The 24,357-nt window shown below is 54.5% G+C and overlaps 7 protein-coding genes across 7 annotated transcripts; 2 read left to right on the plus strand and 5 right to left on the minus strand.

The window, feature by feature from the left end:
• Nucleotides 1-1,958: 1,958 nt before the first annotated feature.
• On the minus strand, nt 1,959-3,751 carry LRP88_06120 (uncharacterized protein; the record flags this gene model as incomplete). The annotated part of the gene is made up of 3 exons (XM_083242660.1): nt 1,959-2,051; nt 2,106-3,295; nt 3,349-3,751. The coding sequence occupies 3 exons, from the start codon at nt 3,749-3,751 to the stop codon at nt 1,959-1,961; spliced, it is 1,686 nt and encodes a 561-aa protein (XP_083101596.1).
• Nucleotides 3,752-5,589: 1,838 nt separating this feature from the next.
• Nucleotides 5,590-7,673, minus strand: LRP88_06121 (P-loop containing nucleoside triphosphate hydrolase protein; the record flags this gene model as incomplete). The annotated part of the gene is made up of 2 exons (XM_083242661.1): nt 5,590-7,408; nt 7,462-7,673. 2 exons carry the CDS (start codon nt 7,671-7,673, stop codon nt 5,590-5,592), a joined length of 2,031 nt encoding a protein of 676 aa, XP_083101597.1.
• A 3,024-nt stretch (nt 7,674-10,697) lies between these two features.
• LRP88_06122 (proteasome core particle subunit beta 4) lies at nt 10,698-11,437 on the minus strand (the record flags this gene model as incomplete). Its single annotated transcript, XM_083242662.1, has 3 exons — nt 10,698-10,899; nt 10,970-11,219; nt 11,287-11,437. The coding sequence occupies 3 exons, from the start codon at nt 11,435-11,437 to the stop codon at nt 10,698-10,700; spliced, it is 603 nt and encodes a 200-aa protein (XP_083101598.1).
• A 425-nt stretch (nt 11,438-11,862) lies between these two features.
• LRP88_06123 (ribosomal RNA-processing protein RRP9) lies at nt 11,863-13,599 on the plus strand (the record flags this gene model as incomplete). The annotated part of the gene is made up of 1 exon (XM_083242663.1): nt 11,863-13,599. The coding sequence occupies one exon, from the start codon at nt 11,863-11,865 to the stop codon at nt 13,597-13,599; it is 1,737 nt and encodes a 578-aa protein (XP_083101599.1).
• A 441-nt stretch (nt 13,600-14,040) lies between these two features.
• On the minus strand, nt 14,041-17,347 carry LRP88_06124 (SUMO protease ULP2; the record flags this gene model as incomplete). The annotated part of the gene is made up of 4 exons (XM_083242664.1): nt 14,041-14,247; nt 14,401-16,084; nt 16,138-17,273; nt 17,333-17,347. 4 exons carry the CDS (start codon nt 17,345-17,347, stop codon nt 14,041-14,043), a joined length of 3,042 nt encoding a protein of 1,013 aa, XP_083101600.1.
• Nucleotides 17,348-18,424: 1,077 nt separating this feature from the next.
• On the plus strand, nt 18,425-19,212 carry LRP88_06125 (signal peptidase complex subunit SPC3; the record flags this gene model as incomplete). The annotated part of the gene is made up of 3 exons (XM_083242665.1): nt 18,425-18,570; nt 18,629-18,910; nt 18,969-19,212. 3 exons carry the CDS (start codon nt 18,425-18,427, stop codon nt 19,210-19,212), a joined length of 672 nt encoding a protein of 223 aa, XP_083101601.1.
• A 292-nt stretch (nt 19,213-19,504) lies between these two features.
• Nucleotides 19,505-23,928, minus strand: LRP88_06126 (XRN 5'-3' exonuclease N-terminus-domain-containing protein; the record flags this gene model as incomplete). The annotated part of the gene is made up of 5 exons (XM_083242666.1): nt 19,505-21,999; nt 22,052-23,350; nt 23,398-23,707; nt 23,759-23,852; nt 23,924-23,928. The coding sequence occupies 5 exons, from the start codon at nt 23,926-23,928 to the stop codon at nt 19,505-19,507; spliced, it is 4,203 nt and encodes a 1,400-aa protein (XP_083101602.1).
• Nucleotides 23,929-24,357: the final 429 nt, after the last annotated feature.

Consider the following 24,357-nt stretch of genomic DNA (forward strand, 5'->3'; position numbering starts at 1 on the left):
AAATGTGAGGTGATTGGGATTGGATCTGGATGTGAGCGACAGACACGCGGGGCGGGAAAAAAGACTGAGACAGAGAGCTAGACGGCGTCGCCGAAAGGGGGAGCGGGGGGGAAGAAGGCGACAAGATAAGAAAGCTTCCCGTCCGATGTTGTTATTGATGTTCCCCCTTTCAAGGCGATCTCATGGCACTCGACGACGACTCGACTCGGTTGGTGGAGTTGTTGAAACTGAAGTCGAGAGGTGGTGTTATGGGAAAGGAAGAGGAGAAGGTGGTGGTGGACTGCCTCTGGTGGTGTGGTATTCTAAGGCTTGGCCGGAGGACCCGTTCAAAACATGGATGACCAGAGCATGGGGGAGAAGGGAAGTGAAAAAAAAGGTAAATGGGGATACAGTACCATACTAGACCAATACAGACAACGTTAGCCCAGTTGGAGTAGCATCTTGGGTGGCGGAAGGTCCCCTATTGCGGGATCATCTCCTCTCTCTCTGCCCGGGTACATAGGAATATTTGCTGGGTTCTATAGCGCACCGAGCCAAAAAGCTGATCTGCCAATGTGAGGTACCTTTGCCTATGGACCCTTATTGCTGGGTACAACCGCAGAAGAAGTCCGTCTGATCTATTTCAGCGCTAGCCAAGTCTAGGCTGCCTGTTGTCGGCTAGTCATTTGTAAGTTCAGGTCGCCTCTACAAGCACTAGCTAGCTACAAGCTCAACACCTGGAATCTCTTGATGGGAACCTAATGTGTCCCTCACAATGATCAATCTCCTCTCCTTCTCATCTCTCAAGGACCAGCTTCATCCTTTCATCCTTCCTCCAGTGTCTACGTGGTCGGCCGCGACATTACCCCTCGGTCCCTTGTCACGCTCGCTACCAAACCGGGAATAACAAGCCCGCATCCGCACCGCTGGAAGTGGAAAAGCTGCAGGGGCCAAGGGGTACTCGCAGGGACAGGGGCGTCTGTCTTGGTCTTGTGTCTCCTCCCATGACATTGCAATCTTTCTTGTCATTTCACATTTTACGGATACAGCCCCGAAAGTACGACTGTGCCTCTTTTCTTTTTCCCAGTCTGTCGGATCCCTTGCCCGTCTTGGCAGGCCTGACGGTGCCGAGTACGACATTCAAAGGATCGACTCTGCCGTGCTTGGTACCTCGCACGGGTGAAAGGATCGAGCATCAGATCTGCCAAAGCAAGCCTCGAGGCAAAAAAGGAAAACGCCCTTTGGCCCTTGGCTGGCCCATGGTCCATCCCATGGCCCCGGGGCTTAGCGCTAATTTCCATCTGGATTCGGTGCAACCATCTCGGCCGATTCCACGTGGACTGTGCAGCCGAGACATCCACTCGCTGGCCTGCCCGCCCTCCCATTACGTCCCTTTTTCCCCTTTGTTCCTTGGGCTTGGAAACCCAAGGAAAAGTGATGTTATCGACAACGACACTTGTAGACCAAAAACACCGTCAATGATAGTTGCTGATCCTTCCATCTCGTGATTGTCCATCACATTATGATCTACAATAGTCAACCGTCATCTCGAGCCCGCTCCATTCTTTCGACGTCATCATTTAAATACACTTTCCATTTCTCGTGAACGGGCCAGCGCAATTTCATGAAATGATGTGTTTAGGGTAGGTATCCTACCAGATTCAACCCAACAACAATGGTCGCGTGACACAGCATTAATATGCAAATATATCAATAAAAAGATCTGTATTTATAGAAATCCTCATCTACGCTGTCTGGTTGTAGGGCTGGAACCCCCAACATCGCCGAGACCAGTGTTTGCCAAGCAGAGGCTTGACACCATCCCCGCCTAGTAGCAAAGGAACCTACATGAACCCCCACCAAGAAATCATCACTTTCAAGACTACCTGCCGAGATAACCAGTATACCCAAGCATTCACCCCATGTATCAACCGGTATTCATCATAATCATCATTGCTTTCTGGACACCTGTATGACCATTAAGCATAAGCAAGCGTGTTGTCGTCTCGAATCTTTCCAGGAATTCCAATATTGACCTCTCCTCCAGCGACGCAAGGCCCCCTCACTATAATCTTCACTAAGTTAGTGACATGTCTTGAGTTAAATGACAATGAGTAGAAACTTACGTCGCCTTCGATCTTCTCGTCGGTCGTCTTGTGAGCACCAGTGTCCTTCAAAAACACCTCCACGCTGGTGAGCGGCGATCCGAAGTGGCTCTTGACGTCATTGCAGAGTCGATAGTCGAAGAATGCCGTCTGACTGATAGCACCAGCCACCTTGGCAGCCGTCAAGGCGTACACAACCCTGGCCCCTGTAAAAACTCGCAGATCCGACAGAACGGTGGCCGACAAGAGGGGGGTGTCAGATCCCGCACGCTCAGCAGCGTACACGAGACGGAGCTTGCCAGGAGTCGTTCCAAGAGCCGGAGATGCGCCAGAGGAGAAGCCGGACAGCAAGTTTGATGGAGAGTGGATTCCCTCCAGAACCAAAGATCGTGTAGCGAGGATGTGCGAGGCCTTGGCCATGGGTGAAGACAGCTTGGATGTCGACTCCTCATGAGTTGCGAGTAGCGCATCGGGGCTTGCCACAAGAATCGTGGGAGCAACCCCCTGAGTTGCAAGCACCAGATCAGGCGACCTACCGGCGACCGAGTTCAGGGCAACTGAGGCATTCGAGTACAGTGCCGTCAAAGTGAGGACCAGAGTGTGCACATTGGCGAGAGAGTCGGCAGGAAGGAAGAGGTCAGAAGGGTTAATGCGCTCCTTGGTGGGAATGGCCGCGAGCTGAGCAGCAATGCCAGAAACCAGGTTTGCCTGGCTGAAGCGCACCATCTCCTCAACCTGACCAGGCTCAGTCTGCCAAAAGGTGACAACATCCATGGGAGTCTTCTCAGGATCAGTTTCTGGCAGCTCGCTACCAGCATGCGCGGGAGCATCACGGATGATATCCTGCCAGGTAGCAACATTGATCTTGCTGCCGGTGCCCTCAGGCACCTCATTCCAGTCCATGTGGTTGCTTCCCTCGTCTGTGACCCAGATGAGCTGCCGCAGGGAAGGATAGGCCTGGATGACAGCATCGAAGGGGAACGAGCCGGGAGCAGTAACCAAGGTATCGACAGCGGAACGGCGGAGCATGGAGACAAGTTCGTCGTTGGAGACATCGAATGGGATCAGGACGGTGGTCAAGTTCGGGTAGAAGCTGCAGGCGAAGAGCGTCACCAGGAGCTCAATCGAGTTTGGCAAGTAAACGGCAACTCTAATGCCGCCTGCTTCCGCAATGTGCTGTCCGATGAGGTTGATCTGTCGAGTGATGTCCTCTTGGTAAAGTTAGCGATATCAAGCCTACTCACGGAAGAAGCTGATCTCGTACCAAGCTTATGGTCAACAACATTCTGGGATCCCAAAACAGTCAACAGACGTCCCGTAGCACCCTCTTCACCACCCGTAGCCGCCTTCCTCCAGACATCCCTCAGGTCGCCGTTGCGGCCGCGGGACCACTTGGAAGCTCCGGAATCCTTGACATTCAGGCCAGCGTTGAGGGGCATGCCGTGGGGGGCAGCCTGCGATCGGTATACGGGACTCTCTCCCTCATTTCGGACTGAAGACGGGACCGCCTGGCGGGCCAGGAGCATGGGATGAACATCGGGTTCGCGGGTCGCGATGACACGGTACGAGACAAGAGCAAGAAGGAGCGTCACCAGGCCGGTCGAGTAGATGTTCCACTGCCCGAGCAGCTCGGTAAGGCCCGAGTCGAGGCTGTCGAAGACGCCCATCGTCGGCTAGTTGCTCGGTCTAGTCAGGTCCGAGGCTGTCGTGCGCTTCGGCGGTTGGGGTAAAGAGATGGAAGCAGAGTAAAGGCCTACAACGGCGGTGGATATGGTATGCGCGCTCTACTCTTTAGGGAGGCGAACATGCGCAAGAAAGAACTTGTCCAAGGTCTCATCAAATGTTGGAGTTGGCAAGTCTCAAGTTTTGGGCGGGGAAATCACCGAGGCGGCATCTGTAGGAGGACACACACGGCAGTGGCAGTGGCAGTGGGGAAGCTCCAACGGGGGGCTGAGTTGCGGGCTCCTTCCACGTTCTTGGCTGGCTGCCTCTTGAACTTGCTCAACGTCATAGCATCATGGATGTATTTTCTATAACAGGCTGAAGTCAAAGTAAATATCTAATATATTTACGGTAACTTCCACGTAACACTCAGATCATAATTGTTCATTTTAAAAACTCTTGGCCGTGAAAAATCTCCATCTCATGTCTGTCAGCCTTCAGCCAGCCTCACTCCCTGACGTGTAAGCCCCGGAATGGAGGGGCCAGCTGCTGCCACCAGCTGATCAGGTCTTGGGACGGTCCGGCACGCCTCCAACTCCAGCTCCGTTTCCGCCCACGCCAGTCAAGGAAGGTCCTCTTAATTATATCATCATAAAATAATCGATGAATACGATAATAATGGAAGAGACATTTCAAGAAAAGACAACGATCTAGTAATATTTTACTACTCTTGTTATAGCTTTATAGCTATCCTTATGGGAGGCTAAGCTGATGTTTTGTACTGTTCTTGCTTGACCCGTGTTCCGCCCTTCTTTCCGAGTCTTCAACAGCCTTGGCTAACACGTCTGCTCCGATTGGATCATCTGAGACATTCAACTCGCACATCACGTCACATCAAATCAAAAGACACAAGAGTAAATGCAATGCGTTTTTTTACTTGGACTCCTCAGTCCAGTCTGGTTGTCTGTTCTACCACGGGAACTGAGTCCACGGCTACTCCCTTTCGTAGCGTTCGTGGTCCCGTCTTCAGAAGCCTCATGGCCCGGCCATTCCATCCCGGCCAGGTCAAAGCCTTCATCATGTCCATGTCCCTGACTTGCAAAGAGCAAGAGCTTTTGTTTTCCGTTCCATGCCGTGTCGCCCAAACCAAAATCCATAACCTGTGGGCGTCGCGCGGCAACGCTCGTGCTCTCCGACGTGTTGAAAAAAACAGAGATAACCGTCCTGTCGTTGACCGTCATCCTTCGTTCCCTGCCATGCGCTCATCGCTCTCCCTCTGGTCCCCATCCCCATGAGGACCAGCGAGCGATTCGTCACCAGAGAACCGAGAAATCCACTTTTGTCTATGTGTCTGCACGGCGATAACATGACCCTCTATCGTGAAAGCGCGCAAAATGCCCTCGGGGTAAAGGGGGAAAGGAAAACCCAGGTAGACGGCGAAAACATAATCGTTGTGATGCTGTGTCCAGATCCAGTGTTCTGTGTAAGAACCTAGATCCGTGCCCGCACCACTGCTTGCTGTCAACGTCTTCCAGCTCCCCACATCTCGGTCTAAGGGTATCAAGCGAGGAGTGTGCCGAAATCAAAAGAAACGCAATCTATCACATGCTTCGTGAAAGCCCTGGGACCGAATACTGCCTTCGCCAGTTGGGAAGGGGCAGTCATCTGTCTTCGCAGGTCATGGTGCCGCCGTGTCGTCCAAATGCAAAGTCGTGCGACCAGAGTAACATAAAGGAAAAAAAGAAAACCGGAAATCAAAAACATCGAGTGCTGCAGAAATGCCTGTCTGCTAGCACCGGGATGCACCTTGTAAGGTGCAAGTGTCCTGGGTGGATTGTGTTGTTTACCACCAAGAGGACTGAGCACCAGGGCCGCCGGGGTTGCCATAGCTGCCACCACCACCGTAGCCGCCGCCGCCGCCGCCGCCGCTGTAGCCACCACCTCCGTAGCCTCCAGCACCGCCGCCGTAGCCTCCAGCACCGCCCTGAGGGGGGCCGTTGAAACCACCGCCGCTGCCACCGAAGCCGCCGCCACCACCACCACCGCCGAACTTGCGGTAGTCACGGTTGGCAGAACCACCACGGCCTCCACCACGAGAGCGACCGCCACGACCACCACCACCGTAGGATGACTCGCGGGCAATAGTCTCAAGGAAGGTAGGGATCTCCTGGTTGGCCTCCTTGAGAAGCTCCATGAGCTCACGGACGACACCACGGTTGCCACGGTTGAAGAAGGCAGTGGCGATACCAGTGTTGCCGGCACGACCGGTACGACCAATACGGTGGACGTAGTCGTCAATGTCGGTGGGAAGATCGTAGTTGATGACGTGCGTGACATTGGGAATATCCAATCCTCTGGCGGCAACGGCGGTAGCAACAAGAATGGGGCATCGACCGTTGCGGAAGAACTCGAGGGCACGCTCACGCTCACGCTGAGTTCGGTCACCGTGAATCGAAGTGGCGGGGAAGTTCTGGTTGATGAGGAAGTCGGAGAGCGAGTCGGCCATGCGCTTGGTCTCGACGAAGATCAGGGTGAGGCCACCGGCGTGGGTGTGGAGGATGTCAAGAAGAACGGAGCGCTTGTCAACGTCCTCGACGTACTCAACCTTCTGGGTGATGTTCTCAGAGGTGGAACCGACACGACCGACGGAGAGGAAGACGTAGTCCTTGAGGAAATCGCGGGCGAGCATCTGGATGTCGCGGGGGAAGGTGGCCGAGAACATCAGGGTCTGGCGGTCCTGGACGTTGGGCATATCCTCGCCCTCAACGATGCGGCGGATCTGGGGCTCGAAACCCATGTCAAGCATGCGATCAGCCTCATCGAGAACCAGGTACTTGATGTTGCAGAGGGAGATGCGACCTCGCTCTATGAGATCAACCAATCGACCGGGAGTGGCAACAAGCAGATCGCAGCCGCGCTCGATCTGTCGGAGCTGGGAGCCAATATCGGCACCACCGTAGACGACGCAAGGTCGGACCCAGGATCGGTAGGCAAACTTTCGGGCCTCGTCGTAGATCTGAGAAACAAGCTCACGGGTGGGGGCGAGGATCAAAGAGGTGGGGTAGGCCTTGCGCTGACGACCAAACTGTCCCGCGGCATTGGCGGGGACAGGAGAAGGACCGTTGATGAAGGCCTGAGAGAGGATGGGGAAGAGGAAACCACCAGTCTTTCCGGAACCAGTCTGAGCACAAGCCATGAGATCACGGCCGCCCATGACAATGGGGATGGAGTACTTCTGGACGGGGGTGGGGACCTTGTAGTGGGCGAGCTCGATGTTGCGGCAGAGGTGCTCATCCAGAGGAGGGGTGGTGAACTGGTGGACGGGCTCGGGAACATCGTGACCGGAAGCCTCGACAGGAATGTCGTCGTACTTCTCGAAGTTGATACCGGTGTGCTGCTTGGAAGGGTCGTCGGGGGTACCGAAAAGCTCACGCTCGATACGGGGGTTAGCCGGACCGGGGATGTGCTTTCCGTCGCGCCACTGGCCATCACCAGAGCCGCGAGCAGCGTAACCACCACCACCACCGCCACCAGAGTGGCCGTCGAAGTTGCCGCCGCCGCCATAACCACCGCCTCGACCACCCCAGCCGCCGCGGCGGTTGTTGTTCTGGTAGGTGGGAACGTCGTTGCCCCAGTTGGACTGGCGAGCGCCGTAGTTCTGGCTGCAGAGAAGGTTAGTGACTGTTGCTGAGTGAAGCTATCGCGAAACACTTACTTAGCCCAGGCGCTGTTGCCGAGACCGTTGGGGCCGGGACCGGCACCGGGGGCAGGGCCAGGGCCAGGAGCAGGACCGCCGTTCATAGCGGGGGCAGCAGCAGGAGGACCGCCCTGACGGCGCATGTGAGGAGGAATGTAGGATCGGTTCTGGGGAGGCTGCTGGCCGCCCTCGCCCAGGCTGAGGCCGCCCATGTTGAGTTGATCAGCCATGTTGGAAAGAATCGCGTTTCGGGTCGAGTCGGTGATGGAAAGAATGCCGGGTCGTAAAGACACGAAAAACGATGAACTCGATGAGGGCGAAGAAGACTCTCAAATGTGAACGAGAGTGAGCAGTGATGGGATTCCCGTCGTGCGAAAAGGACAGGAAAAAGACGAAAGAGAAAGAAACGGAAGGCCGATGCTTCCAATAATTTCCCGAATGAATTACTTTGGGCACAAACAAGCGTCAGTGTTTGCACAGATCCCTCGAAGAACACGCAGAATCTTCAAAGGAAGGACCAAGGAAAGACGAAATGTCTTGGGGAAAGACGAGGATGGAGGGGAGATGGAGGAGGATTGAGAGAGAGGTGAAGAAGGGGTGGTTGTTGGAGGAGAGGAAGAGAAGAGAAGAAAAGGAACCAGGTCGAGAGGCAAAAGAAGAGTGGGAAGAAAAAAAATTGGTTCGAGTTGGGGCCAAAAGCGGTTTAGCGCGGGCATTCGGCTGGGTCAGGATTTTTGGGGGGATTGTGCGCCTTCTGCGGTGAGGGCGAGGGGGGGGGAGGGAATCGAGAGGGAGAGAGGGCGAGGGAAGGCCGTGAGTGGGCGATGCAGGGCTCGAGGTACCCTCCAAGTACCTTTTGGCCACCGCCCGAATCAGAGGGAGCCAGTGACGTTGGGGCGACAGCGGAGAATGCCTGCAAGAGGCTTGACGTGGCTGGGCAGAAAAACGGAAAAAGAACTGACCTGGTACTTATGACGAGGGAGGGCACTAGGGAGACGACGGGCCTCGTTGACTGGATGGAAGAGGTGTGCGCTGAGTCGTTGCTGAACCGGCGCAGGTTTTGGACGAGTTTGAGAGGTGTGTTGTGTTGCTGCGCCCACGGTTGAGTTTTGGAGTTCCAGTGGGAGGGCACTAAGAGATGATCCCCGGGGAAGCTTGTGACAGGGCGGGCAGTTACTAAGCCGCCTAACCACCCGTGGGCCGGACGGAAGGGAGAGACTGGCAGAAGAAGGGCGGAGAATCCAAATGGAAGAGACAAGCCTCGCAAGGGGGGGCAAAGTGGAAGAATGCAGGCGAGCGAGTGGGCGAGGTTGGGCTTGTTGTTTTTTTTCCTCTGGAGAAGACGGGACGGGACCTAGGGGACTCGAGGTACTTGATCGGTACCTGTCGCAGTGAGAGCCCTGGAAGGCTGGGATCAGTACCTAGCGGCTGGCCGGGGGTGGATAGAGGCTCCCGGCTGGGCTGGGTACAGTAATCGCTAGACTTGCACTGGCCGCCCGCGGGTTGAGATATGACGACGGGGGATTTTTTTCGGGGTCTCTACTAGGGGTATTTCGATGGCAATTATCACCGGATTTGCAGAATCCGAGAATCAAGGGATTTTGCAGATTTGCAAGGGAGTCTGTGTTGTAAAGGATGTGCTCGCGTTGCCGGCTTGCGAGTGTCAAGGACCATTTCAAGTACCGGACCGGGTTTGGGGGGGTTTGAGAGCCGGAACTCAGGGAAGGGGGTAGGAAAAAATCGTCGTGGTAACCAAAAGACGGGAAGCCGGTTGCAAACAGTGTTTCACAACCTTTTTATTGCTGCTTGCACCGGACATCAAGCCCAACAATCCTGGATACTTCATCTCTTTGGATAATTACTGCGTAGAGCGGCAAGCCTCAAGTTTTTGCTCTTCTTGACCTGCTCGGCTCCTACAGCGCAGGGATTCAAGGGCCAGCAGAGGCCAGATTAGGTGCGTGGCATCGTAGGTAGCCCGGTTTGATGACGAAATCTCCGATAAGCGGGTGAACTGGCGCAACACGTCCGCGATCAAACGACGAGGAATCCCGGGCTTTGGCATCAACCAGCAGTGAATTCTTGTGACTCCTACTCTTGACCGTTTATCGACAATGCCACTAACGATACGGAATATCGTCATCGTCTCCTGGGGGGCCATGATTCCTGCAAGCAATCGACATGCTGCAACATCCGATCCTTGCCATGGATGCCATGCACAGTTCGGCCTTGATTGCACAGTATCAGTCGATATCCCATGACCCCTAGGCAACCTGCAACTCAGGCATGAGACCACCCACACGGAACCCCAGAAGGCACCATGATTCAGACACGGAGGCAGTGGAGGCTTCTCCCAGAAAAATCTAGAACCTGCTGATCGCTGTGCGTCATCCAATGGCAAATCAAACATGAAAAACTCAAAACGTGACACACATCCATTCCCTTCCCTTCCTTCTCCGAACTCTTCCTCACCATCTCCGAACAAGGTTCTCGGGTTTGACTTGCTTGACACCTGGAGGGGCTCAAAAGCAAGTGGGCACACATTTCTGGGGTCACGGCACTGTCACCCCATCGACCCGTGCTTGGCCGTAGGGCTGCTTGGCTATGTACCAGGATCGAGATCTTTAGTACCGAACCATTGTCTGGTAGTACGTTCATCTTAATCTGACGGCAAGCCTTGGGGGACAAGGGGATGAGGAACATATACTACGCAGTAAGAACTATCTAGTTGCTTGGAGTTGACAATGATGTCAAGTCGGGTTAATCTACGCTAGATAGCGTTCCGTAGTCTTTGTTTCCTGTCGCCTACTCCGAATGGCTCTGTTGATTCCTTTGTTCGGGTTACACTAAGGAAACGCCTTCGCACAATTATGGATACATCGGCTGGCAATGACCGACGGCCAATAACTCACTGAACCAGGAGGGAACTTAACATTCAGAGTCACGAGTCTTGAGGGTTCAATATTATTGGTGTTGAAATCCCAGGTGCTAGACTTCCACAAATGTCTTGCTGATAATGGATGGGATACCAATATTGCACAGCAATCCTCCCTTCCTGTCTATTGGACTCTTCTGTGAATCAGTAGAGGATCGATATAACGGGATGAGCTTTGCAACACTCAGTCGAGCTCTCATATCCATCAAAACATGCCGCACCGGCCCCTGGAGGAAACCATCTTTATTGCAAGCATTAGCCCCCAAGACCCATCTAAAAGTACAGATTCATGTTTCCCCTTCTATCCGTCGCTGGACCCCGCTCAGGCGCTCTTCACCACCTTGTCGTCGTCAAACTCTATGTCAACAATCCCGTCCGCCTTGACCGCCTTGACCACCATGCCCTTGAAGTCAATCGGTAATCGGCGCTTCAGCTCGTCGGTGCACATAGTCAGGATCTTGATGCCCTGGCCGAGCGTGATATCGGGATGGTGGTGCTTGTCCAGGATGGAAAGGCAGTAGTATCTGTGGGATCATGTCAGTCTGGGTCCATGTCTCGGGCACCTCGCCCTTCAACACCAAGGAGCCAACGTACTGTGCGTATCCGTGCGCCGCATAGGGAACCTCGGCCAGCGACGCTAGGTAGTCGAGCCAGTACAGCGACGGCTTGCCGGTGATGGGGTCGACACCTCCCATGAGGAGGTTGACGTTGTAGGGCTTGCGGGATCGCAGACTCGTGGCGAGCTCTCCACGAACAAAGTGCGCCAGGCCGGAGGGGGATAGGTCGGACTCGTTGCGCATAGAGTAGAGCTGAGCATTTCGTTGGATGTATTCGGCGAATTGAACTGCGAGGAGGCGTTAGCTGTCGTCATGGGCAGTGATTCAGCTCACGGCTGCTCGATGCTCCAGTACCTGTGTCACCGGCCTCTCCAGAGAATGCCAGGAGGGTATGCTTGTTGAGGGCTCTGGTCTTGTCGTCGGATGCCTTGAGGATGGTGGCGCCTCGCATTGCAGCCTTGGATGCTGCGATGATGGTGAAGTCCTTGCCAGTGATTCCCAACAGTACCTCCCTGGGAAGACAGCATTAGCAGACATTACAGCTGTAGCTGCAGCTCAGACGAAGCTCACATGTTGGCGATTTTATGATTTGTTGGGAGAGAGCTGTCGAGGTTGAGTGTAGACGAGTTGTAGTTGTCAGCCTTTCTTGGAGGTCCAGCAACAGCAGCAACCAAGCAAGCTCCCCCGTTAGGCTGTAGCGCTGCGCGTCAGTATCCGTGAGCTGCCCACGCCTGCTGCTTTGTGCCCCTCTTGACCGCTCGAGCCGGAAAAACTGGCCCCAGTCATCGACCTGTGATTCGCCGGGCGCTGCAGGTGGTTTTTCCGAGTTCCACTGTCGCTCAACTTTTTTTTTCAGACAGCCCAGAAATTTATTCGCAGAGGGTCAGTTTGAAGTCGTGAGCAGGCTGCCAAACTCACGGCGTCGCCACCATGTCTTCTTTCTTTACGGTTCCAGGCTCCCAGAAGAAGCGCAAGCGCACAGCCGCCCCGGAGCCACCAAAGAAGAGGCTCGCTGCCTCAAAATCCTCTGGAAAGGCACCTTCAAAGGCCCCCGGCCCCACCAAGAATCAAGTCGAGCGAGACGACGACGAGTCCATCTCTGGGAGCGATTCAGACGAGGATGACGAGAGCTACGACAGCGTTTCGAAAGACAGCGACGCCGAGGACCAGGATGAGTCGGACGACGAGGGAGAGACTGCCGCCGAGCGGAGGTTGCGGCTCGCAGAGCGATACCTCGAGAACGTCAAGGAGCACGTGGACGAGGCCGGATTCGATGCGGCAGACATTGACCGGGACCTGATCGCCGAGCGACTACAAGAGGACGTGGCCGAGACAAAGGGACGAGTGTATCGCCAATTGGCCTCTGAGCTGGCCATTGACAAGGCCACGCGCACCTTTTTCCGAAGCAACACCAACGCCGTCACCTCGATCGCCGCGTGCGCCCCCTACATCTACACCACCACCAAGGACCTATACGTACAAAAGTGGAAGACCCAGGACCTTCCGCAGCACCAGTACCCTCAGACGACGAGGCGGAAACCAAAGAAGCCCCCAGCGCCCCCGAGGAAGCAGCCCAAGCTCGAGACGTGGCTCAAGGGCACCACGGCAAAGTCCAAGGACAAGAACTACCAGCGCCACACGGACCGCATTCTCGCCATCGCCGCGTCGTCGGACGGCAAGTTTGTGGCCACCGGCGGCGCGGACCACAAGCTCATCATCTACGACGCCCCTACCCTCAAGCCCCTGAAGGTTTTTACCCACCACCGCGACGCTGTCACTGGCCTGGCATTCCGCAGGGGGACCAACCAGCTGTACTCTTGCTCCAAGGATCGCACGGTAAAGGTCTGGAGTTTGGACGAGCTAGCCTATGTCGAGACACTGTTCGGCCACCAAGACGAGGTTCTCGACATCGACGCCCTTGCGCAGGAGCGCTGCGTCAGCGTGGGCGCGCGCGACCGAACGGCTCGTCTGTGGAAGGTAGCTGAAGAGACACAGCTCGTCTTCCGCGGCGGCGCTGTGGACAAGAAGTCTCGGCCGGCCGTCAACCCACGCTCGCTCCTCCACGAGGGTAGTATGGACCGTGTCGCCATGATCGACGACGACCTCTTTGTCACCGGAAGCGACAACGGCTCCCTCGCCCTGTGGAGTGTTCAGAAGAAGAAGCCTGTGTACATCGAACCCATTGCGCATGGCATCGACAAGCCCCTGGATCCTAAGGAGGCGTCAGCTGAGCAGGATCCAGACCCTCAAGTCGTCCCGCCCCCAACACCCCGCTGGATTACCGCCATAAAGACCATCCCCTACTCCGATGTTATCCTCACTGGCAGCTGGGACGGCCACATCCGCGTCTGGCAGTTGAGCGAGGACAAGCGCAAGATCGAGTTCCGCGGCGTTCTCTCGGCGCCTGGGGAAGAAGAGGAGGAAGGAGCGCCGGGCCCCATCACGGGCGTCATCAACGACATCTCCTTGTTTGAGCGCGGCGACCGGGGCAAGGACGGGTTGTGTGTTGTGGTGGCCGTGGGACGTGAGCACCGGTTAGGAAGATGGAATCCGCCCGTCAAGGTCGGACGGAACGGAGGCGTTGTGTTTGAGATCCCAAGGATACAGCGGCCGGCCGTCAACGGCGCGAGCGGGAGCTCAGACGAGGACGAGGAGGAAGATGAATGAGAAGCGTAATAGATGTCATATGAAAGCACTTATTTGAATAGACGTGGCGGAGACTGAACCCACACCAAATGTCACAAAAGCATACCCAACCTACATATCCCCCTTTTATTTCTATTGTACTTGTCATGATATTGCTTGTCATTATGGAGTCTGGGTCTTGTCTTTAACTTGTTGGCTGGGTATTGGTTGTATCTCGATATCCTCTCTACCGTAAAAAAGCCTTCGTCACTCTCATGATGTAAAAACAACGCTTCTCTGCTTTATTGCTCTGATGCAAGGCCTCCAAACGCCCCGAGATGCCCCACAATGCAAATCCTAGCTTCCATGACAAGAATCACTCTCCGTGCCTGTCTCGGCCAATGCTCAGAACCAAAAAATGCTATGCTCGACTCTACCCGTTTTAGTCGTCGTCTCGTTGCTATCCCATCCCATAGCTTGCCTTTAACTGGTGAGATCAATGGATCGATCAACTCCATCATACTGTGGCCCCCCTTCAGAGGGCTTGTCGACTTCGATGCTGGCCATGATAGTTGGTTCTAGGTCAATGACATGAACCCTGCTGGTTGACTTTGCTGAAGGAACGTCGCTCGAGACGGTAACAACCACCGGTGAACTGTTTCTCCTCATCGTCGATGAAGTGCCAGGGGCCTGAGAAGGCGAATGAACCATTTTCTGTACAAAATGGGGTGGCGTTGACTTTGCCGCCGCTTTCTGCTCAGGGGGGGACTTTACCCCATCGGCAGATTTAACTGGCATTTTAGATGCACTGTTGATCGGTGAACAAGGTGCTGAATGAAAGACTTCGTTGGAACTTGAGGTCTTAACGTCGGTAACGCGGTCATCTTCCAGAAACTGAATGAGCAGTGGCTCGCCTCTGCTTGGTGTCTCAGGCTGTATCAGCTCCTCTGAGGGCATCACCTGAAAGTATGCCGAAGTTTCGTTCGTCTTCTTGGCCTCGTTGGCCACCGGGGTCTTGACGCCATTTGGCATCGGGCTCTTCACCTCCTGGTTGACTCTTGGTGTCCCTGGGCTTTTTGGTGGCACTTGGGGGGAAGATGGCACCGCCTGAGAAGACGAAAGGCCTGCCTTCGCGGCCTTGAGCTGCTTCTTCTGCTGCTTCTCCTTTTCTAAACGTTCGTGCTGCTCCTGTTGCAATGTGAAGAGGAGGTTTCGGACTTTTTTTCGAATTTGCGAAGGTCGGATATTCCAATTCGTCTGTTCTTTCTGGAGCAATTTGCGGACAGCTTCATCCGGGTCTTGGAGGAAATGTTCCATATATCCTAAGACAAAGACTCCACAGTCACAGTAGTTGTCCTGCTCGGGGATGTTTCGAGCCGTCATGCCACCTGGGGGGGTCGTGATCTCGACGCCCTTCTTGTGCTTGGCCTCCTCGACAAGGTAGTCCCGGAGGCACTTGCAAGTTGGTGAATGTGCAGAACCGAGAGAGTCAAGGGTGATGATCCTGGGCTCGTCGATGCTGAACTTTTGGGTCCCGCCGCTCGACTTCCGCTTGCTTGTCTTGCTGGGAGCCTCGGCGTTCTTAACTGGCGCAACATCTGAGGCAGTATCGTTGACGCCGTTGATCGCCTGGTCGCTGTTCGGCTTGGAAACCTCCTCATCGAGAGAGATTGTGGCAAGGGTTCGCTCGACGGGCGAGAGCTTTGGGGATCTCGTTGAATCATTATCCTCAACGACAATCGCCTCGCGCTCGCTTGATGGGGTTTTCTTTTCCGGTTGAGGTAGTAGTCGGGGGGCATTATAAATGATGGCAAGATACCAGTGAGCGTTCTCGTTGACAGGAACGACAATGTAGTCGTAGGAGAGGAGATCGATTCTCGCAGTCCAGGTCTTGACGCCGTCATAGTTGATCTTGGCACGATTCGACCTCAGCTTCTCGAAGAAGAATGTGTTGAAGATGTAGACCTTGTCCAACACCTCGGGACGCTCCTTTTCCAGCTGAATCTGAAGGTAGCGGAGGTAGAAGCTGATGAGGTTGTCGTTGAGGAACTCGCCTTCATCGAGTCTCGGAATATCATCCCTATCGACAGTGGCCCGGTTCTTGCCAGTTGGGGGGTATACCAAGGACCTGTGCCAGTCCTTGTCCCAACCTGGATTTTGCATACTCCAACGATCAGGAGTTTTGTCGCGGATCAGCGGAACTGGAGACGATCTTCTTGTCCGTCGGGTCTCGGGTCGTTGGCTCCGAGTGACCACAGGGGCCTCTTCCAACTCTTGTGCTTCCGCCTTTGCGTCCTTTGCTGGCTCAGGGACGCCCTTCATCTGATCCTTGAGTTTAACGGGCCTTTGAGTGACGGGCTCACCCTTGAAGGGGTCTCTCATCTCTGAGTACTCGCCTGAGGTCTGTTCCATAACAGCCGCAAGCCGAGCTGCAGCAGGACTACGAATCTTTGACTGTTTGTGCCCCTGTGCCTCGAAGTCCTTGGCCTTTTTGAAAACGGTTTTGAACTTGAGTCCGAGGGTTGCGCTGAATATTGTTAGTCGTTGTTCTCTGAGATCGATGTGAAGCATAGAACTTACTCATCACTCTCGTCTTGTTTGCAGCACCCGTATAACCAGTTATGAAGGCAAAGAGCATCGTTCTTGCTTGCAAGCTGCAATACCAGGGTGCCGGGGCTTTCTGCTGTCATCGAGCGGGTGATGTGGATAAAGCAACTGTTTGTAGCGGCGTGTTCGATAGATTTGACAGATTTTTTCCTGATTTCAAGCCAGGGAGCATGTCCTACCGTGCCCTTACCCTCGTCAACGACCTTAGCAAAGTAGTCTCCAAGGTGAAGCTTCACTTGTTGGTCGGGCTTCTCTGCATAGAAACGGTATCGTCCACTAGCAGCCCCAACTACGCCTAGGTCAGGGTACTCCGGCTTGTTCACTGCCTCTCGTCCCCGTGATACAGGCCGTAATGGCTGGAAAGCCGTGCGATGGATATCTCCTCGCTGTCTGGATCGGTTTGGAGATTGGGACACCAATGACGAAAAGTTGGTCGGTTTCTTTCCAGCGGGTAGGTTGTTGTGTTTGTTTGGTTCTGAAAGCTCATCCGCAAAGTCATCGGTTATCTTAAAGCGCTTGGTAACTGGCGGCGCATAGTCCCCTGCTCGTCTTTTCGGCTGAGCAACAAGATCGGAGACGATATTGGAAGGAGGCGGATTGTCCTGTGACCAAACTTCCAGCTCGTCGATGGCGCTGGAATGCCGATGTTGAGGGGGAAGATTACGGTGCTGGACGGCGTGGGCGTCATCGACATCCGTAGGACTGGGAGTCAGTCTCCTGCCTGCTCGCGACCGTCTTTGCCGGGGCTTCTTCATAGAGTTTCGTGACTGCACATGGCGGTACTCTGAGATATCGGCCGCAGTGGATGTGTTTTTGCTGGTGCTCGCGACGCTCAAGACGTCTATTGTGTCTGGCTGGGAGCCATCTCTCGTCAAGTCGTGAATCTGAGGTGTTGAGGTACCGGGCGAATCGTCTTCGACGTCTTCAATGGGCCGTTTTTGTGTCGCAAAGTAGTTTGATGTGAGGCCGGTCGATGACCGGTCGTCTGCACGCTTCTGGCGCTTCGAAGATCGATCGTCCGGTGGCGGTGCTATTCGCGAATTCTTTCTGGTCGTCGGGCCATTACAGCTCATGGTGCTCACCGGCCCCTGCTGGCCATTGAGCGCCCTCTGCTCTCTGTATCAGCATCGTCATGTATCAAGCTGCACAGACACCAAGGCGGACCGACCAATCGTGAATTCATGTTTGCGAGATCACCCGGAACGCTCCAGAGAGTGTCAGCGCGAGGATCGTATTTCAGGAGCGGTCCAAGGGCCTACCCATAGTCCGGGAAAGAGTTGGCGTCGGAGTGATAACGAGCTAAGGGACTGCAGCCTGCGTGTTAGAGCTCTGCTCGGCGCGAAGCGAAGGACGAGACGGGGTCGCAGCAGAAAGAAGACAAGAGTAGTGCGCACTCCCATTGAGCCTTTTTCCTCCTCTGGTCCCTCAAAGGCGAAGACGGAGCGTGGCCCTCCAGCTTTCCACCCTGAAAAAAAGTTGACGACTGGGGCAGGTTTTGGGGGTGGAGGCGATCGTCGGTGTCAGCGGTCTGGGCCGCTCGGCGTTGAAGACTTTAGCAGTACTCGGGAGCAGGCAGAGGAGCCGAGTGCCTGAAGGGGACGAAATGCTTAGGGACGCATGCAGAGTCGAGCGCTGGGATCGAGGGGAAGGGAATGGCGTGCAGGACGCAGGGGAGGTGACGTGGGAGGAGATCTAAGAGAGATGGATGGATGGAGTGAACCTTCAGGTAGAGGCTGGAAATCAAGCACCGGGTGCTAGTGGGGTCCGTCCTCTACATTTTAGTGCCTCTTCGGGGCGTCGCAACCTTCGGCAGTGGAGACTGAGCCAACTGTCAGCCTCGCAGGGACCGAGCTGTTGGAATCCAGGGGCCTGACGACGGAGATGAGCTGAACAGCATATATCGATGATATGAACTACTCTATACAGATTCCAGAGACCCTATAAAGTCTCTAAAACTAGCCTATCATTTTAAATTTTATTCTTTTCCACCCTCTATTATCCGAACTCTCTCGTCTGACGCTTGTGCCTGTCGTCACAACCCCACAATGACCCAATCAACCACAAGGCTGAGACGCCACACCTCCAGCGCCTCAGGGACTGGTTCCAAAAACGTGGCCAGTAAATGTAGGTACTTACTTGGACCTTCAACACCAAGACGCGACAACGCACCGTCCGTCTTTAAACACCATTCTCCCTCTTTTTTTTTCTCTTCTTATAATACGAGGGGAATGCTTCGATAGCATTCGATAATTCGCCCGCCATGTATAACTCCCTCACCCGCGTCCAAAACTCTTTTGGCTTCTTCACCACCGTCGCATTCGTCGTCGCAGCCTTCATCGCCGCCTCCGATCTCCTTGCGCCGCGCATCCCTTCCACAGGCCTCATCGCCCCCACAAACGTCCAGGTGTACGTTTGCTTCCTCCCCGTTTGCTAGCAATCGCTGACAACATTTATCTCGTTACAGCGTCAAGGGTCGTCCGCACTACTACAGCTCCAAGAAGGAGGAGTACGCCATCATCAAGTTCTCCCTCGAAGCCGACTTCTCGTCCCTCTTCACATGGAACACTAAGCAGCTCTTCGTCTACGTCACCGCCGAGTGGCCCGGCCCTGGCAATGCCACCAACGAGGCTGTCATCTGGGACTCCATCATCACCAACCCGAGCGCCGACCACCTGAAGAACATTGGCCCTGTTGCCATGAAGAAGCTTAAGCGCAGCGCCGAGGGCAAATCCATTGATCCCAGCCGGTAAGTCTCCAACCAATTGTGACCCTCGCTAGTGGCATGGTCTGACAGGAATCTATAGTGGCATCCTCAAGCTGAGGAACCAGAAGCCCAAGTACCAGATCACCCACCCCAGCGGCAAGGTCGCTGAGAAGGACAACGTGGAGCTCAAGGTACACTACAATGTTCAGCCCTGGGTCGGCCTCCTGACTTGGGACCAAGGCCAGGATATTGGCCTCTGGAAGAAGTTGGCTGGCGGCATCAGTGAGAAGTTTCAGCTCCCCGCCCTCAAGACCAAGAAGAAGGACGCCAAGAAGAGCGCCTAGAGGAGGCCGGCTGTCATGCTAGTCCCTAAATCCAGATTTATAGCATGCTATGGCGTTTAATGGAGTGGGTAATCATCGTTGAATTTCATGTTTATGGGTACTGTTTTGGCCCAGACAATTATCTTCGTGATTTCATGATACATGCAGATATCTACATTTTGTCTAGACGACTTGGTTCACATCCACCATCTCTCATGATACCATGTTTAAAAACCCAGACCTGTCAACATTTATCGTAACACGTAAACAAGTACACAGTCGGTCAAGGCTGATAAACCCAAAGGCCAGGCATCTAGCCCTGAGTTGCGTTACTGGCAGCCCCTCCGTTGCCTCTTCCACGGCCTCCGCGGCCTCTTCCGCCACGTCCACGACCGCGTCCCCTTCCTCGTGGTTGGTCAAGGCTGGCAGGCGGCGGCACGTTGCCGTACTTTTGCTCTCCTGCATCGGGAGCGGGTGAGCCATGCAGGTTGCCGCGTCCACGACCTCGCCCGTTTGAATGGGCACCGCCCCGACCTCGATGGCCATGTCCGTTGCTGTCCTGGCCCTGGTGTGCGCCATCGGGAGGACCGTTGCGGTAAACCAGAGTGCTGTGGACGAGGTTAGGGCCACCTCCACGAGCCCCGTTGCCTCGGCCACGCGAGGGCGTACCGTTCAAGGCTCCTCGCCATCCACCACGCAGGGGCGCTGGAGCAGGCGCGTCTCTGTACTGAGGGTGGCCAACATTCTGGTACCCGCCCGCCGGGGCCGTGGCAACGGGCCGTCGCTGTTGCGATCTGCTGGTGGTTGAGACGACCTGCTTGTCCGTCGTGTTCAGCACAGCAGAAGCGGCAACAGTCTGGCCACGGAACATGGGAGCTCTCTCGTTGAGCGTAGTTCCGCTCATGAAAGCCGTGTCCCAGACGACATCCAGTAGAAGAGCCGTGGCCGTCCTGCTAATGCCGACAACCGTTCCACGGGTGGCAATAGGCACCTTTCCAGCAGCAGAAACATACGTGACTCGGTCTCCCAGGGCAAAGTTCTGGCTGCCAAGCACCATTTCTGCGTCAGACGGCTTAAGGAGGGCCGAGCGAGGAACGCCACGCAGCTTCTTGATGTCAATCTCCTGGGAAGCGACATGAATCTGCTCTCCAACGGTGGCCAGAGCCTGGACGACCGCCGAGTCAAGCTGTTCGGCTTCCAGGGGAACACGCTCAAACTGGTTCGTCTTTTGCGTCTTCAGCCAAGCAGCGATTTCCTTGACCTTTTGAGACGCAACGGCGGGGTCCTGCCACAAGTCTGTCTCGTAAACGTCGCTCTTTTGGGGCTCCCTCTGGATGGCCGCGAAGAATTCAGGGAAGGTAACCATGTAGTTGGCAATAAGCTGGATCGCCAGGCCGCTGAACTCCCAACCGGTATGGGACTTCCTCGAGTAACCAAGTACCTTTTGCTTTCGGCCCTCAAATTTCAAGTTCAGACCAAGGTTCAACTTGAACCCACCAGAGTTGATGACCTGGTAGGACGAAGTTATCTTGCTCAATACAAGAGGATGAACGCCCAGCTGCTTTGCGACGGCGAACGAAGGAGTGTAAGGGTTGTTGCGCTCCGCCTGGTGGATGATCTGCTTTGCGAACTCGTGCTCCTTATTCTTGAGCATCGAGACCACAATCTCTGCTTTGTTGTTGGTATGAGCAGTGACCTCAAGAGGGCGGCCGTAAGCATATTCGCCAAGGAAGAACGCCCGGGTGCCCTGTGGGAACTCTTCCTCAATAGGCAATGCTGCTTTCTCGATGAAGCGCTCATCTTCGTTGACAACCTCGTCGACAATGGTCTGTGCAGCGTAGGTGCTCCTGAGGCTTGGGTTTTCGGCATACTCCTTGATCAATGCACCCTCCTCAGTTCTGATGAGGCCCTTCAGCATGTGGACATAGATGAGGCATTCAACTTGTCCAATAATGATACCGAACCGCTTTGAGTGCATGTTCTCAAGAAAGTCAGATTCCCTGGCCCAGTCGGCGGCTTCCCTGTTGTTGTGATCCTTAGTCACAATGTCTTTGCCATTGTCGGCCAATTCATAGCTAAAGAGCTCGTCTTGGACCTTAATGACCTTGGCTTCCTGGAGGAATGGATAGCCCACGAAACAACGCTGGCCCAGCTTTGCCTTCCAGGTTTCTGTCTTGGTGCGATTCTCCGTATCAGTCAAAGTGACAATGACACTTGGGTTCTTGCTGTCCTGTTGGAAAACGTTGACACCAAATCCTCCGAGAAGCTGGGCAGTGTAGGGAAGAGTATGCAGCGAGGGGAAGCCAGCGAGAGCATCAACGTTCAGCAAGGCACCAGTTGTCAGTCCGGCAAGATAATCGAGGCCCTCCATGTCGGGAAGATCGAAGATGTTTTCGATACACCGGCAGTTCTGAACCTCGGGGAAAACGCCCGGGAGAGGCGATGGGTAGACAAAGTTAACGTCAGGTGAGTAAGTGAACTTGAGGGGGACACCAAAACCGTTCCGAGCCTTCTCATCCGGCTCCAGGTTATCATTCTTTGTTGCCATAGCCGCCAACAGGCGCTTCTCATCAATGAAGGGGATCTTGACAACAGCTTCCCAGTCCATCCTCTTGCCGTTCATGTCCAGCTCAAAGTCGCGAGGATAAAAGTCGATGATGGGAGAGTCAGGGTTAGTCATGAGGTCATGGTAGACCTTGGGGACAATCTTCTTGCTTCGGTCTGGCAAGACACCCATAAGCTGTTCGTACGGCTTAAACGGTTGACCCTTCTGGAAATTGAAGTCGGCGCCAACACCCTTGGCAACGTCTGTATCGTGTTAGTCGAAGACTGAAAGAGGCAACTCATCCTCTGTGCTTACCGGAGATGAGAGGCGCATAGTGATATCCGTAGAACCAGGGCCACGAGGCAATTCCGCGGTAGTAGTAGTACAAGACCCATTGCAGGCCTTGCACGTAGTTCTCGCACAGCGCGATAAGCTCCTTGTCGTACTTTTCAGGAGCCCACTCTTCAAACTTCTGAAGGTAATACTTGGTCTTCCAGCCTTGGTACTTGTCTTGGTAGAGTTTCTCGTAATGCTTTTCAGCATCCTCAGGGGTCATGTCAACCACCAGGGCCTTGTCGTACGTCTTCATCACTCGGTAGGCAGCCAAATTGCCTTCCTCCTCCTCCTCTTCGTCGTCATCGTCAATCTTGGGAGGGAAGGACACGATGAGATGACGGTGGCCCTCGTCGTCCTCCTTGGTAGACCATTGGAGGTGCATAGAGTCTGCTAGATCCTGGACGAACTTACGGTCAGCTGCCTTAAGGCTAGTGCCGAGATCCAGAGGCTCATCAGAGCGCTTGGAGATGTAGGGTCGGATCTTTTGCTTCCAAAGATCCCGTTGCGCAGAGGTGATGACAATCTGCCCTCCCTTGGGGGGTTTGCGCCCAGAAGCACCCTTATTTCCAACCTCCTTTTCTATTTGTTTCGCGGCAAACCACTTTTCATCCGAAACATCGTTCTCAAAGTTGTCGATCTCGGTTTTCGACAGCTCGCCAAGCAGGAGCTGTAGACGTTCCAAGTTGATGACTCCATTCTCGTTGATGTATCCGTCACCCTTGGGTAGGATGGTCTTGTAGATCCTGAACATGTTTGCCAATGCTCCCTCGTTGATGTGTAGCCCGGGCAGGTTAGGCAAGAAATCGTTGCCGACAAAAAAGGCCATAAGAATGAAGTCGTCAATGACTCTTTCGAGGTCGAATGGGAAACTGAGAGCGCCTTCTTCTTGAAGTTCTTGGAACTCCATCTCTAGATACTCTCGAACGATGCAAAGATGGAGCAAGTAGAAGTTCTGATGCTCAAGCTCCTTGGACTTGTTCTTTGAATCACGTCCAAATGTCACCTCCTCTCGAAGAAGGCAGAAATGGGGATCGTGGCTGAGGAGACCCAGCATGATCAGATCGGCATCGAGGCCGTAAAGACAATGTCGCACGTTGGGGTTGTAGTTGGGCTGAGCCTTGGCATTTCGGATGTACTCCATGATCTTGTGTTCTCCTTCACCAGGGACCTCGTGGCCGGAAAGCACAATCTCACAACCCTGCCAATCAGTATCCTCAGATACCTTCTTGTTGACAAAGTATCGCAGCTGCTGTGATAGCTTAGCCATGAATTCAGTGCCTATGGTCTGTTAGAACGTGGAATCATTCCTATGAGAGTAGCCATACCAGGGGTGATGCAGTTGCTGTCAAAGGGTTCCTCCTTGGGCAACTCGATGCCTTCGCGAATGGCCTTTTCACGGGCCTTTTCGGCATCGAGAGCGGTTCGGAAACGCCGAGCACGCTGCTGGTTCATCTTGGCTCGCGGTGCGACACCGTCGATAGCCATGAAGAAGAGTTGCTTGGGTTTGATCTTGCCAAACAGATGTTCGATGTAGTTGAATATGCGGATGAACATTTCCTCCTCGCTGAGGCGAAAGGATACGTCTTCACCTGCATCCTTGTGGGTACAGTTATGAATGATACCATTCATGTCCAGCTAAACCGCGGTTAGCATACAGCGCGACGAGGGTGTATCAGGATCTCGAACGTAGAGGCAGTCGAACTCGGGTATTCGGTTCTCTGCGATGAGTTGAGAGATTGCGGGATAGCGCTCAGAGAGCCATCTGAAGAACTTGGGGACACTGCGACCAGGAAGAACTCGGGTTAGCCATTGAAACTATGGAGGAGTGGCAGAGCCAGAAGAGGGACATACCCCATTGCGACGGGTTAGTGGGCGATTCTCAGCCCACGACAAAGTTCAGCAAGGCGGAAAAGTGATATGAAATTGGAGTCGGGCTCCAAGTCGCTCGTACAAGTTGAGCGCAAAACGGTGAAAATCCTGTCGCAAGCGAAGATGGAAGACAAAAATGGTGATCCGACACGACGCCTGACAAGATGGAACAAGGAAGAACCAAGAGATCCGGAATCAAGCGCAGAGAGAGAGAGAACCGAAGAAAACTTCCTCTACAACGCCCGAAGGGAAATGAAAGATATGGCGGAACCAAGAGGGTCGGTGATTGCGACGAGTCGGGAGGTGAGGTTTAAAGGGAGAAAGGTTAAGGTCGCGACGATGCGTGTTGTCGTGACGATGTAGTCCAGCAGTCATGGAACTCAGTCGGGCTGGGGCTTTGCTACCGTAGCAAAGGT

The sequence above is a fragment of the Fusarium phalaenopsidis genome (genome assembly GCF_050370095.1).
Source record: "Fusarium phalaenopsidis strain FUZ10S chromosome Unknown contig_32296, whole genome shotgun sequence".
In the NCBI taxonomy this organism is placed as follows: Eukaryota; Fungi; Ascomycota; class Sordariomycetes; order Hypocreales; family Nectriaceae; genus Fusarium; species Fusarium phalaenopsidis.